Source organism: Siniperca chuatsi, linkage group LG20, assembly GCF_020085105.1.
Source record: "Siniperca chuatsi isolate FFG_IHB_CAS linkage group LG20, ASM2008510v1, whole genome shotgun sequence".
Lineage (NCBI taxonomy): Eukaryota > Metazoa > Chordata > Actinopteri > Centrarchiformes > Sinipercidae > Siniperca > Siniperca chuatsi.
In genome coordinates this window covers 133,498-148,786 of record NC_058061.1, presented here as the reverse complement: position 1 = coordinate 148,786, position 15,289 = coordinate 133,498, and the positions used below count along the sequence as shown (strand labels likewise).

At 39.8% G+C, this 15,289-nt stretch overlaps 1 protein-coding gene across 8 annotated transcripts in view; it reads right to left on the bottom strand.

Moving 5' to 3' along the window:
* Positions 1–797: 797 nt before the first annotated feature.
* The window catches only part of jakmip3 (Janus kinase and microtubule interacting protein 3), a 39,575-nt gene continuing 25,083 nt past the window's right edge, over positions 798–15,289 (bottom strand). For 6 of the 8 annotated variants that reach the window (XM_044179126.1, XM_044179129.1, XM_044179130.1 and 3 more), the window contains 7 exons: positions 14,728–14,793; positions 13,711–13,779; positions 12,611–12,688; positions 11,377–11,610; positions 11,165–11,230; positions 10,944–11,003; positions 798–3,857 (listed from right to left, as the gene is read on the bottom strand). In XM_044179126.1, the coding sequence (XP_044035061.1) occupies positions 10,953–11,003; positions 11,165–11,230; positions 11,377–11,610; positions 12,611–12,688; positions 13,711–13,779; positions 14,728–14,793 (564 nt within the window). In that variant the 3' untranslated portion in view covers positions 798–3,857; positions 10,944–10,952. Of the gene's footprint in view, positions 3,870–10,893; positions 11,004–11,164; positions 11,231–11,376; positions 11,611–12,610; positions 12,689–13,710; positions 13,780–14,727; positions 14,794–15,289 lie in introns of all 8 variants that reach the window. The other 2 variants (XR_006376006.1, XM_044179128.1) reach the window with 2 other exon arrangements.

Here is a 15,289-nt window from a genome sequence, read left to right as displayed (position 1 = left end):
TATTGGTTATTTATTGATTTAGAACATCCTGGTGTTCAGAGTGTCTGACATCATCATGTGACATCACAGCGAGGGCTCCGAATGTTTCAGGTCCAATGAACACAAAGAGACTCACAGTCCTGTTTGCTTTTTAATTGTTTGACTTTATAGACTGACAGGACACACACACACACACACACACACACACACACACACACACACACACACACACACACACACAGGTCAGTGCTCATTACTGCTGATGCTCTGCAGCTCTTAAGACGCTGCAGTCTGAACTGGATTTCTTTGCCTGTCACATTCACTTTATCACACACACACACACACACACACACACACACACAGTGGACCGTAACAAAGTCTGTATCTCCATGTTAACTTGAAGCTCTCAAGTTTCAAACTGAAAAGTCACTTCCTGTCTGACAGAATCTCATATACACACTGTGTGTATCTGACAGTATTATATATACACAGTACATACACTGTACACAGTATTATGTATACACAGTACATACATAATACACTATGTATGTGACATTATCATATTCTGTGTATCATGTTGTTGCAGCTCTTCATTCAATGTCCACTTTATTAGGAACACCTGTACACCTGCATCATACAGACAGGAGGAGGAGTCAGTGTACGGTAACCAGGATGCGTCGACGTCTGAACACATCCAAAACATTTCACTCACATTTCTCCGAAGAAAGAATTCAAATAATAAAAACGATGGTTCCTACAAACAAAATCTGTAGGACAGTTTTTCTTCAACAACAAAACACAAAGTTTTGTCTTCAGTCTCGTTTTCCACCATTTTTAATCTGTAATCACATCAACACCCTCTTGAGGCAAATTGTGATTTGGTTATGTAGATAAAATTGAACTGAACTCATACTACCAACTCTTCAGATGATCACTGAGTTCAGACTCACAGCAGAGATAGAAAAATATCATCTGGAATAATAAAAGTACAACAGCAGGATCCAGTTTTTAAAAAATGAAGGATTCATTGTGTTGATTCTGTTCTGAACCTGCTTCAGTTAAACACTGAGGACGCTGCAGGACCAACAGAAGATCATTTACACAGAGAAAACATTTTAAACGGTGTATAAATCATGTTCTTTTGACTCTATCACCAAAGATTATCATAGTTAAAAGTGAAAAATACAAACAAAGGGAATTTGATGTTGAAATGACAAATTGGTCACAAAATTAAATTGAAACTCAAACTCCTGGCATGCCATGAAATCTTAAAAGGAAAGTTTTAACTGTAAAGGGAAAAGAAAACATCAATATGATTTGAAAAGTAACCAGACTACTAAATATTAAGTCATTGTTTACAATTGAACTATTTATTTGAACATTTCCATTTATGTACTCAGCGTGCACATATTCACCATTAACTCGTTGCTTATTAGCATGCATATTAGTAGCATGTTGGCTCATTATATAGCACTTATTGTTGCCTTATTCTGCATGACCATATTCTACAACTACCAGGCCATTAACTAAGTGTTTCCCTCAATAACCTCCTAATTACTGCTTAATGATAGTAAGTAGGGAAGTTGTTGTACATGAATTATATTAATCTTAATATACTTTACTCAGTATGGGCCTTATAAGGTGGTAGTACCACAAGAATAGTCATTAGTACTAATAGTATTAATAGTATTTACTGATCATTTTTGTATATAGTGTTTTTTTATCATTTTCATAATCACCTCAGAGTCTTAGATAACCATTAGCAACGTTAGCCAGTCACTCAGTGTAGCACCAACGTTAGCCTGATTTTCACAGCTTTTTTTAGCAGTTTTTTACACTTGGTACTTGGAAAAGGTGCTCGCTTTTGTAAGACGGTGCAAGTCAGTCACTTTCATTTTTGGCAGCTTTTCCAAACACTGTAAGGTAATCACCAAGGTTGGAGGCGAAGGTAACATTCGAGTTGACAGGAAGTAAACAGACATGTAGTTCGTACATTACACTACATTATGCAAGCAGAGAATAATGGATTTACTAAGTGTGAAGAGGAATAGGGAACCTGTGGGGGTTAATAAGTGTCAAACTACTCATTAGAATGGGGAACATATTCTGAGTTAGAAAGACTTAATTTAGAGTTATTTGGACACTATTAACACTTGTAGTTTTATGATGTGTTACATAAGAATAGACCATATTTATTAAGTGTTATTAAGGGAGAATGACTATTCTTGTGGTTCTACCACCTTATAAGGCCCATACTGAGCAAAGCATATTAAGATCGTAATTCATGTACATCTTCCTTACTTACTATCAATAAGCAGTAATTAGGAGGTTATTGGAGGAAAACTCTTAGTTAATGGCCTAGTAGTTGTAGAATATGGTCATTCAGAATAAGACATTAATAAGCGCGTTATAATGACTAATAAAGAGCCAACATGCTACTAATATGCATACTAATAAGCAAGTAGTTAATGGTAAATATGTGCACCGTAATATATTGTTACCGTACTTCATTTAATTTCCTTTCTATTTTCAGATTTCCATTTCATTTGATCAGATAGTCATTTCATAATCAAATGTCCTGATTAGGTCTAGCAGCAGAGTAAAATGAAGAATGCATAAATTCATATAATAATAATAATAATAATAATAAATAATATAACATAATATTATGTTGTATGTATGTAATATATTTGTTTTGTGAAATTATCCTCAATTATTTAGTCGGGTCTATGAAGGACGTTACTGTGTACTTTACTGTGAAATATCACCACATTATAATCGTGTATAGAGACTGGATCACATCTAAACTCTGCAGAGTAACACCAAACTGCAGCAGGTTTATTTATTTAATCAGTTATTAAACCTTTTTCAGACTTCTCTCAACCTTCATGCTTTGTTTCTTCAGATCAGAACATCATTTTGTTTTGTTCTGTTGTTTTCTTGTAACAGTTCGGTTATTCAGTTTTATGCAGCTCTGACCTCCATCAGACCTCCTGATGTCATGAAGATGTGTGTCCTTCATCAATATTTGGTCCCGGAATGATTCAAGCGGGCTGAAACAGTATGAAGGTTACACACTATAACCTTAGATCCATGAGTGGAGCTGAGAGGCTCTACGGTGTTAAACCACTCTCCAGTCTACAGGTGAAACAGCCAATCAGAACAAAGTTAAATTCAACTGAACTTATATCAGGACATGAGAACGCTCCATTTAACAACAGTTTCTATTATTTTCTACTGTGTTTCTACAGTGATTCAACTGATTCAACTCATCAAGGTAACTTAGTTACCACTTTACTGAACTTCTGCTGTAGCTCATTGATCTGCCTCTGTCACTGCAGCTTCATTAACCTACAAACAGGTTAGTTAACTGTAACTGACCCATCAACTACATTAACACTGAAGTCAACTAGCTGAGTTAACTGTATGAATTCAGCTAACTTAGCTAGCAATGTTTAAAATCAGCTAGCTGAGCTAAAACTGTATGAAGTCCAGCACCACTTTGGTCCAGCAGGCCTCCTGAGGCTAGAATGTGTGTTTGTCAGCTGCATATCAGGTGTAGCTAAAAGTAGCTAACAGGAAGCTAGTTAAGATGTTGCCGGTTGTGGTTTTCACTTGTCCGAGACACAACGTTCATCTGTTGCCGTGGAGACCATCCTTGTCTTCTTCCATGAGGTGTGATGGTGTAGCTCCAGAGTCAGCTGACAGCTGAGCTCTGCTCTGATTGGCTGACAACAGCCACAGGCAGGTCAGTGGGGCAGTCCCTCAGTCAGTAAGCTGCTGGTTCCAAACTCTGAATCCTTCTGTCGTTTGGTCTGATCCAGACTGAGCCGACCCTGCTGAGTGTTCAGCTGTTGGACTCTGGAGGCCTGTAGACACTAAAACACAGACTGGAACATTAACACATTTACTGTGACATGATATAAACACTATCTTTTCTGATATTAGTGATATGAAAGATTTATATTGATTCACAAAAAAAACCCATTTACAGCTGTAGAACTAAAATATAGTGATAGGAAACCCTGGTAAACCCTGAATACCTGTGGTAAACTATGTATAACCGGGATAAACTATGTATACCTGAAGTAAACCCTGTATACCTGGTGAAAACCCTCTATACCTGGGGTAAACCCTGCATACCTTAAATAAACCCTGTAGGTAAAGCATGTGTACCTTAAGTAAACCCTGTATACATTAACTAAACCCTTTATACCTGGGGAAAACCCTGTATACCTGCGGTAAACCCTGTATACCTGCAGTAAACCCTGTGTAACTTGGGTAACCCCTGTATACCTTAAGGTAACCCTGTAATAATAATAATATTAATAATTAACTTTATCTGTATAGCACCTTTCATAACATACAATGTTGCTCAAAGTGCTTCACAAGGGAAACAAAACAATCAACATATTATAAACAGGAAACACAAGGATCATATTAGTAAAAAAACAAAATAATAATGATAAAAACAATTTTAAGATATAAAAACCATCAAGTTACAACACTGATGAAAAATAAAAATAAAATAAATACATGAAAAGTGGAATTAGTTAAAAGCAAGTTCATACAAGTAAGTTTTGAGCTGGTTCTTAAAACTATCAACAGAAGTTGCAACAAAAAGCTGCTTCACCATCTCATTGGTACATTTAGTAAACCAGTGCTAAATGACCTAAGGGAACAGTTTGGAACATACTCAGATAAGCAATCAGAGATGTACGAAAGTGCTAAACCACTTAAAAACAAGTAAAATTATTTTAAAATCACTCCTCAATGTTACAGGTAGCCAGTGTAATGACGCTTGTTCTCTTTTCCTGGTTTTTGTTAAAATTCTTGCTGCTGCATTTTGAACAAGTTGCAGCCTATCAATAGTTTTTTTTAGTAATCCAGTATAGAGTGCATTGCAGTAATTTAGATGAGAGAAAACAAAGGCATGGGTCAGCTTTTCGGCATCTTGCAAAGAGAGGTAGGGTCTAACTCTAGCAATATTTCTTAAATGATAAAAAGCAACCTTTGTAACTTTGTTGATATGTGATTTAAAATTCAGCTCAGAGTCAAGAATAACATCCAGGTTTTTTACTTCAGGCTTACTCTGTAGGGCCAGACTTCCAAGTCTGTGCATTTGTAGCAATTATAAGAATTTCTGTTTTATCTTCATTTAATTTGAGGAAATTATTACTCATCCATTGTACAATGCTGGAGAGGCAGTTTGTCAAGGGATTTAAGGCATCAGTATCATCTGGTGCTACAGATAAATATAACTGTCATCAGCATAACAATGAAAATTCACTCCGTGATCACAAATAATTTTTCTGGGAGGAAACATATAGAGACAAAACAGTAATGGTCCAATAATTGAACCCTGTGGGATACCAAAGAGAAAGTCATGTTTGTCTGAAATAAGGTCACCGAGGCTAACAAAGAATCTTCTGCCAGTGAGGTAAGTATTAAACCAATTTAGAGCTGTTTCTGAAAGAGAATATCTCGTGATCGACTGTATTGAATGCGGCACTTAGCTCAAGAAGGACCAGAAAGGAAACATTTTTATTATCTGCACTCACTCTAAGATAATTTATTGCCTTTACAAGCGCTGTTTCAGTACTGTGTCCCTTTCTAAAACCAACTGAAATTTTTCATGAATCTTGTTGTCATGCAAGAACGCATCCAACTGTTTAAACACTACCTTTTCCAATATCTTACTCAGAACAGGCAGGTTTGAAATAGGCCTAAAACTGCTCAAAGCAGAGGGGTCCAGATTATGGTTTTTGAGTAAAGGCTTGACTAAAGCTGTTTTGAGTGCCTCTGGAAACATGCCTGTCTATAGAGAGCAATTTACAATATCCAATACATCACAAATAACACTATCCAAAACCTCCTTAAAGAAAAAAGTGGGAATTGCATCCAGGGAGCAAGTGGAAGACTTCAACTGCATAACGATTTTACAAAAATAATTCAGGTTTCCCCGAGAGGCACTAGTGGTCAGATTTTTTTGATTGTCTGCATTTTGTGCAATACTAGCTTGAATATTTATAATCTTATTTTCAAAAAATGATTCAAACACCTCACATTTTGATTGTGAGGCATGGCGTATTTGTTCATGGCTGGAAAAGGGTTTAGAAGGCAATCGATTGTTGAAAATAAAATTCTATGGTTTTTCCCATTTTCACTAATAATGTTTGAGAAATATGCCTGCCTCTCACAACTTTGTTGTAGACAGCTATGGATTTTGTAAGGATCTCTTGGTTAATTTGGTTTTTCACTCAACTCTACAGCGCTCCCTCTTGAGCAGATGTATTACGCAAATTTTTTCCAAGGCATTTATTTCCTTAATTTGTGATTTCTTTTTAGTTTTCTCAGGTGCCACTATGTGAAGAGTTGATCTTAATTTATGGTCAAAATGATTTACTTTTTCATGAATCAATGTGATTTCATCAGAGAGAGGTTGACTAAGCATGTGATTTGAAAATTGAATGGCTGAAGACGGACTTAAAAAACATCTTTTAATGACGTGTTCTGTGCTCGGATGTTTAACAGAGCTATGTTTACCTTTTGATCATGTTCATGTGGGGAAGAATTAGGCTCGGAGAGTGGAAAGGCGGTGTCGCGCCTTCTTGGCTTCTGGACATGTGGTAGGGGATAGTCAAACTGCAGGTGTGTTAAAAACTTTATAAAATATGTGGTGCGTTAGATTACGTGGTTCTAGTCTGCTAGGATGGGTACCATCCCTCTGGTAAAAAGATGGATGATTCCAGAAGAGGTTAAAATTGCGCTGGAGATCCACAGACTCACTCAATATCATGGGAGGTGAAGGAGGCTGCAGGTTTCCAGCCAGTGGAGGAAATTCATGTAAGTCGAGGATGTTGTAACGATTTTCCAGCTCGATGACCTGGGTTTCAGGAGTATGAAAGGGGAGTCTCCCTCTCTTTTGCAACCCAAGGCTCAGGATGTGATGGAGTAGAGTTGACTTGGGCTTTGGGTTTTTCCCCAAGCTGGACCTCAGGGACAATGACTGGAGCAGGGACAGAGACAGCAGCTGGAGCAGTAGCATCGGCCGGAGAGGTAGCAGCGTCAGCCTGATAGGAAGAAGTATCCATCTCTTCAGAATTAGTGGCAGTGACTTGTGTAGGGCCGAAGAGGATAGCGTCCAAGTGCTTCTCAGCCTCCTGGATTTTGTAGAATTTAAAAATTCTTTGCTCTAACTCAGCGATCTTCTTGTCGAAACAGATGCAGCTCTGGCAGCCAGATGGTGAGATAAGGGGAGCCATGGCTTCTTGATCGTCTGCTCAGCTTGTTTCTCTGATAACTTAAAATCTAGACGTCCGATTTCTAAAATACTTCATCCAGTTAAAAGATGTAGTTAAAAACAACCAAGATCTAAAACTTCTTCTTCTTCTTTTCCTTTCGGCTGTTCCTTTTCAGGGGTCGCCACAGCGAATCATGTGCCTCCATCTAACCCTGTCCTCTGCATCCTCTTCACTCACACCAATTAACTTCATGATCTCTCTCACTACATCCATAAATCTCCTCTTTGGTCTTCCTCTAGACCTCCTGCCTGGTAGCTCCAACCTCAGCATCCTTCTACCAATATATTCACAGTCTCTCCTCTGAACACGTCCAAACCACCTCAATCTGGCCTCTCTGACTTTATCTCCAAAACGTCTAACATGAGCTGTCCCTCTGATGTACTCATTCCTGATCCTGTCCATCCTCGTCTCTCCCAACGAGAACCTCAACATCTTAAGCTCTGCTACCTCCAGCTCTGCCTCTTGTCTTTTCTTCAGTGCCGCTGTCTCTAAGCTGTACAACATCGCTGGTCTCACCACCATCTTGAACACCTTTCCTTTCATTCTTGCTGATACTCTTTTATCACACAACACACCTGACACTTTTCTCCAACCGTTCCAACCTGCTTGCACTCGCCTCTTCACCTCTTTTCCACAGTCTCCATTGCTCTGAACCGTTGACCTGACTGGCAGACCACAGCATGTGCGCCTACAGCACTGTGTGTCGGACAGTGTGGTCAGCAACACTGGGGCTCCTCAGGGGACTGTCCTCTCTCCCTTCCTCTTCACCACCTACACCACGGACTTCAGCCACCACACAGAGTCCTGTCACCTTCAGAAGTTGTCTGATGACTCTGCTGTGGTGGGATGTATCAGCGGTGGTGATGAGTCTGAGTACAGGGCTGTGGTGGGGAACTTTGTTTCATGGTGTGAGCAGAACCATCTGCAGCTCAATGCGATGAAGTCAAAGGAGCTGGTTGTAGATCTGCGGAGGGCCAAGGCACCAGTGACCCCGGTTTCCATCCAGGGGGTCAGTGTGGACATTGTGGAGGACTACAAGTACCTGGGAGTACACTTAGATAACAAACTGGACTGGACCAAGAACACTCAAGCTGTTTACAGGAAGGGCCAGAGCCGCCTCTATTTTCTGAGGAGGCTGAGGTCCTTCAACATCTGCCAGACAATGCTGAAGATGTTCTATGAGTCTGTGGTGGCCAGTGCTATCCTGTATGCTGTTGCATGCTGGGGCAGCAGGTTAAAGGTAGCGGACGCAAACAGACTCAACAAACTGATCCGTAAGGCCAGTGACATTGTGGGGGTGGAGGTGGACTCTCTGGCGGTGGTGTCAGAGAGGAGGATGCTGGCCAAACTACACGCCATCTTGGACAGTGTCTCCCACCCGCTCCATGACGCGCTGGTCAAGCAAAGGAGCACCTTCAGTGGAAGACTCATCCCCCCACAATGCACCACAGAGCGCCACAGGAAGTCATTCCTGCCTGTGGCCATCAAACTATTTAACTCCTCCCTCTAAGGGTTAATCTGTTTGACCCTAGGTCACTAAACTGGACATTGAGCATTACATCTCCGCCATAATTAATAATAATTGCGCAATATTCTGTGTACTACTCCCGTGCAATATTAGTTTTCCCATGTTAGTTTTTCTTATTTATTGTTACTGATACTATATACCTCTATTACTCTTGACAGTACATGCACCTCCGCTTATTACTATTACTTATTACATATTTAGTTACATTGTATTTTATACTGTACTTTCATCATCAACCGGTAAACCCACTTGGTACTCTCATTGACACACATGTATTCTGTCTTACTGCGGCTGAGCTTCATTCCTCTGTTTTCCAGAGCAGACCTCCATCTCTCTAGATTTTCCTCCACCTGCTCCCTGCTCTCACTACAAATCACAATGTCATCCGCAAACATCGTAGTCCATGGAGATTCCTGTCTAACCTCATCTGTCAGCCTGTCCATCACCAGAGCAAACAAGAAGGGGCTCAGAGCCGATCCTTGATGCAGACCCACCTCCACCTTGAACTCATCTGTCACACCTACAGCACACCTCACCACGGTCTTACAGCTCTCATACATGTCCTGCACCACTCTAACATACTTCTCTGCCACTCCAGACTTCCTCATACAATACCACAGTTCCTCTCTCGGCACCCTGTCATACGCTTTCTCTAAATCTACGAAGACACAGTGCAACTCCCTATGACCTTCTCTGTACGTGTATCGTAAAAATGTGGCTTAATGTCATACCTTTTTGGCGGACAGACGCAACGCTGATGCAGTGGGGAAACTTCTGTGGAAACTAGAGGCCGAGCTCGGGTTTGAGAGAGAGCCAAAGCTACCTGGTGGTGCAGATGTATAAACTGTGAGCCCATGCCTACATACCCGGAGAGCTACTGCTGCCATGAGTGGGATTTGGTTACAACACAACTTGAGGATCTTTCTCAATCTGAGGATGCCAGCGCCTCACACACAGTCTGCATCACCAACCATCCAGAGTTACCTGCCTCACTGACTGCTGGTGTTTTGCAGACCTTCTTCATTTTTCTGAAGTAAAATTAGAAAAAAGTCCCAGACCAAAAGGGCCTGATGACAGTTTGTTTTCAAAGTAAGTTTTTAGTTCTCACTACATTTTATTGCATAATGACTGATTATTAGACAACTAAAGTTTCAGGCTACGTTGTCCTTATCAACGTAGATTACTTGTGTTAGCTCTTTGTATCAGCAAATTAAGCTGAAATCACAAACACTACAGCCATTAGTTTACACCTGATGTTGTAGTACACAACTTCACCTGTGTACTTTACCGTAATACAGTGCACTGCGAAGCAGCGCGTATGCGTAGGAATACGGAAGTCCCACGGTTGAGAAAATGTATTGCCAAAGGAAAGGGCTGTCTGACAGCACGGTAAAGCGGTGAGAATTTTACTTGTATAGCGTACACTTAGACTGATATTGATTTTTTTGGTGGTTAAAATACGTATTACTGTTGATCCCCATTCACAACAATACAGAGTTGAGCATCTTTGGCGGAGCAGCTGTCTGCTTCTCCAAACTAGCTGCGTGCTGACCCCCATCTAATGTAGGTAATACACTGACTATCGATAAGTACCTCATACAACCCCACTTCAAAAAAAAAACAAACTATCCCTTTAAGTAAACCCTGTAGATAAACCCTGTGTACCTTAAGTAAACCCTGTATACATTAAATAAACCCTGTATACGTTGAGTAAGCAATGTAGGTAAACCCTGAATGCCTGAAGGAAACCCTGTATACCTGAGATAAATGATGTATACCTGACGTAAACCCTGTATACCTGGGGTAAACCCTGCATACCTGAAATAAACCCTGCATACATTAAGTAAACCCTGTATACCTGAAGTAAACCCTGCATACATTAGTTAACCCTGTATAGCTTAAGTAAACCCTGTATACCTTGGGTAAACCCTGTATACCTGAAGTAAACCCTGTATACCTTAAGTAAACTATATATACATTAAGTAAACCCTTTATACCTGGGGTAAACCCTGTATGCCCTGCAGTTACTCCTGTTGCCTAGCAATAAAATGAGTTGCCCAACTGTAAACAGTGTTGACCTACCAAAACAACCCATTTTGCCCTGCAGTAAGCCATGTTGCTGTGGGACTCACCAGCTGCTGTTAGGACCAGAGGATGAAGGCCAAAGAGAAGAATAGAAAGAGAAATAGAAACTAAAAGAAAAAGAGACAATGGTGAAGAGTCAGTTGAAAGTCATAGAAAGCAGATTGTTTACATACTTCACAATGTACATGTGTTACCATAGTGATGTAATGAGCTGTTGAAAGATAGACATACTATTAGTTAAGTGGTAGTAGTAGTTTAGTAGCATTACCTTCTCCTCCAGCTCTTTAATCTGTCGTTTCTGTGCTTCTATACATTCCTCCAGCTCCTTGTTCCTCTGTGAAACACACAACATCATGTCGATTATACAACAACATGAATCATACAACACGATAAACGTTTATCTATCAGGTATGAATCTTAAACCTGTTGTTTCAGTGTTTACCTGTTGGTCGAATGTTTACCTGCTAATTAAAAGTTTACCTGTTGTGTGAGTTGCAGTAGTTCCATCCTCTCCCTGAGGATCTGGGTGTCTCTCTCTCTCAGCTCAAACATCACACTTCGTTTCCATTGGTCCATTGCTCTCTTAAGCCCCTCCCTCTCATCCTCTGTCAGTGTTTCAGACAGACGACCTTCCTCCATTTTTAATCCCTCCATCCTGGACTCCTCCTCCTGTTGCAGAGCCTCAAACAACATGGCCTCCAGTTCCAGGATCCTCTGCATCAAGGAGAGACATTTTAAAATAAGAAAATATTTTAACTGATCATAAAAGTCAATATCAACTTTGCTGGAATATAACTGCACTTTAAAAAATAAACAGAATAATGGTGATTATGATGTTTTCAAATACAACCTACACTCTTTATATCTGGAGGAAACCCTGTATACCCTGGCCACCACAGTTTACCCTGTATACCTGGGTTAATCTTTGAAGCCCTGCAGTAACAGTGTAGCCCCACAGTAAATCTTGTTTTCTGTACTTTGTCGTTCCTGCTTGGTCACTGTCCTATTTCTCCAGGTGCAATAAGGTAATTCCTGACACCACTGGATCATATAAAATCCAGCAGTCCAATACAGGTCATCTGCACCACAATTATGTAAAAAAAAAACTTGAAAAGGGAACAAAGAACCATATCCCATTGCTAATTATGTTTGTACTTCTGTGCTTGTTAGATAGTGCTTTATTGCAGAAATGATTTGCAACTATTTGCAATCGCAGTGTCACATTTCACAAACAGTTGTTGCTCATAAATCGCAGATAAATGACTCTTATGGGACTCTCGTACGCTCATGAATGGAATATGGTGTTTGTTTTGACGATTGGGACGTGTCAAAATGAGCAAGAAGACAATTATCTCATGTTGCAAATTTGGTGAAAAAGACCTCGGGTCGTGAAAGACGGCAAACTGTGCTTGGTTCAGTGTGTCTCTGGGCCAAGTCACAGCAGTAATTAAAGACATCAAATCACCTGATCTGACAGAGTCACTGGGAAGACAGAAATATCAGGCTGTCTGCTGTTGGACTGTGAAGTATCAGCCACACAGGAGGCCTCCTGAGTTGTTTTATATACATGTTTGTTTGGCTTTAGTGAATCAGTTTTGTGCTACAACACCTTTTTAAAACTAACACCACACACCTCTATTGCTCATTACCAGTTGCTTGTTGTGTCTCTGCAACTAGTTGTTGTATTTTTGTTATTTTAGCTGCTCACACTGACCTTATGAGCCTGATCCATCGACTGCTTCCTGTAGTCCAGCTCTTCGTCCAGGTAACCTTTCTGTTTACGGAAAAGATCCTAGAAAACAAGACAGAGGTCATAGGTCACTATGGTACCTGAAGGTTCTGCTGATGTCACACTTACTGGGAATCAAACCAGCAACCTTCTGTTTCCTTCTACGGGCAGCAAATTAGTGTGAAACAGAAAATCAGAACCCATATGACTAGTTCAGATGAGATGAATGTTATTTAAACACAGAACAATGCTGCTGCTGTTTGTTTGTATCTTACAACATAAATAAAACCATAAATAACTTCACCATGTTTGATTATTTTTAGCTAAGTTGTCACCATGACGATGAGCTCCTCTGTTGGTTCAGTGTAAAAGTTCACCAAACTCCTTCAAGTGGAACTCATCCCTTAGTGAAGTTGTTAAACAATGACTTTTTGTGTTTCCTGTGTTTGACGACAAAGACTCATTGAGCTCAGGCATTTTTTAAAGGTCAGAAAGTTTCTACTACTACTCTCTACCTGACATTAACATGTGTTCTGTATCTGATATCCTACCTGGTTCAATAAAAGCTGTTAATGAAGGTGTAAATACAGCAGAACACATTGTGATCAGAATGAGATCGGATCGTTCAGACCTGGAGGTGATCTGACCGATCACACTGTGATCAGGTCTCAGCAGTTGTAAATAACATTGTACAGAGTGACCACATTCTTCCGAAAACATCCACCCGCAAGTTGAAAGGTCACCTGACTCTGCCACTTCCTGATAGCTTATGCTGCCAACCTAAAGCTATAAGTAGCAGCAGCAACTGGCAAGTCTTCCCTCACAAAATGTGATTTAAAAATGAATGACACCCATCCATGGCATTGCTTCCCTTCACCTGGCATGTGTCTTGGTCTCGAGATAAAGAGAATGCTAATTAAAGTTAAAATTACAAAATTTAGGTGTAAATGAAAAAGCGTGTGAATCAGATGTCATTGTCCAGATACAGATCATACAGCCATACAGATATTAACACCAGGTGGAGATGAAGCCATCAGGAGGCAACATCTGATGCAGATACATCTGCCTTACATTTAGTTTTTTACCTTCTCGCTCTCGATGTCCAACATCTTCTGCTGCAGAGCCGACTTCGTCACTTCGATGGACTCCAACCACTGACCAGACAGACAGGTAGAGAGAGACAGGTAGATGGACAAAACTGTTAGAAAGGGTGGCAGGAAGTGACATCAATCATGTTCCATCCTCAGCCAGGAATTTCACATAAAAACAGCAGGTGGGTAAATATCTTTATTAACAGAATCCCTCTGAAGTTCTGTGTAATACTCCTGTGCAATATTTTAGTTTAAATTAGTTTTAGTTTAGATTTATTTCATGCACTGTTACCCTATACCGTATTATTATCATCAACCGGTAAACCCACTTGGTACTTCACTCTTATTTTATTTTGTACTTATACCCACTCGGTACTTAATTTATTTTCTGTGACCTGTATTATAGTGTATTATACCTTTTGCTAGTACTTCTATTCCTGTGTGCACTGACATAAAGGCAAGCTACTGTAACTGTACTGTAAGAGTTTCCTCTCGGGGATCAATAAAGTATTTCTGATTCTTATTCTAATCTAACGATATGTAAATACACGTACACAGGTGTTTAATGAGCCTTGTTTAGAAAACAAGTGAAATGAGACTTTTTTTAAATCCTTCAAAAGTAAAAAGAAACAGTTCTTCAGTTTGTCAGTTTCAGCTAAACGAGGATACAAACTTTATTGATCTGTATTTCACTGGTGGTTTATGTTTCTGTAGCAATGGAGACAAAATAGATACAGATTGTCAGACATCAGGCGGTTAGTTGAACAAAACTCATGAAATCGACTAAAAAGAGAGACAGACAGTAGATGAGTGAAGACGACAAAATAAACTCATAGTTATGGTTCACTGTGTTTACACATGATTCAAACCAATAATAACAGCCTCTAAATTGTCACTAATGAAATGAATAAATTTGTCCTGTTGCAGAAACTGCAGAGGCTCAAAGGTCAGCAAAGGGTTGTTAAACTACCACCAACAGGTAAACAGTGTGTGTTCAGGTGTGTCTGTTACCTTCTCTGCCAGAGTGAGCACCGTCCTGGCATGGATCACCACCACCTGCTCCTCATTGGACAGATTCTGCAGGAAAACATGTAAACAACATGTCAACAACATGTCAGCAACACATGAACAACATGACAACAAGACGTCAACTCCATGACAACAACACATCAACAGCATGATAACATGTCAACTGTACATCAACAATATGATAACAACACGTAAATAATATGTCAACAAGATGCCAACAACATAACGACTGTAATTAAGATGATAACAACATATCAATGACACGTCGACATTTAAATAACATATCAACTACATGTCAATATGTAACTAAGATGTGAACAACATGATACCAACATGTCGACATGTCAACAAAACATGTAAATAACATGTCAATTACATGTCAATATGTCACCAACACATAAACAACACATCAGCAACATGTAAATAACATGTCAACAAGAGGTCAACAACATAACTACATGTTAACATGTCACCAACATGTAAATAAGATGTCAACAACATGATAACATCATGTCAACAACACATCAACATGTAAATAACACGT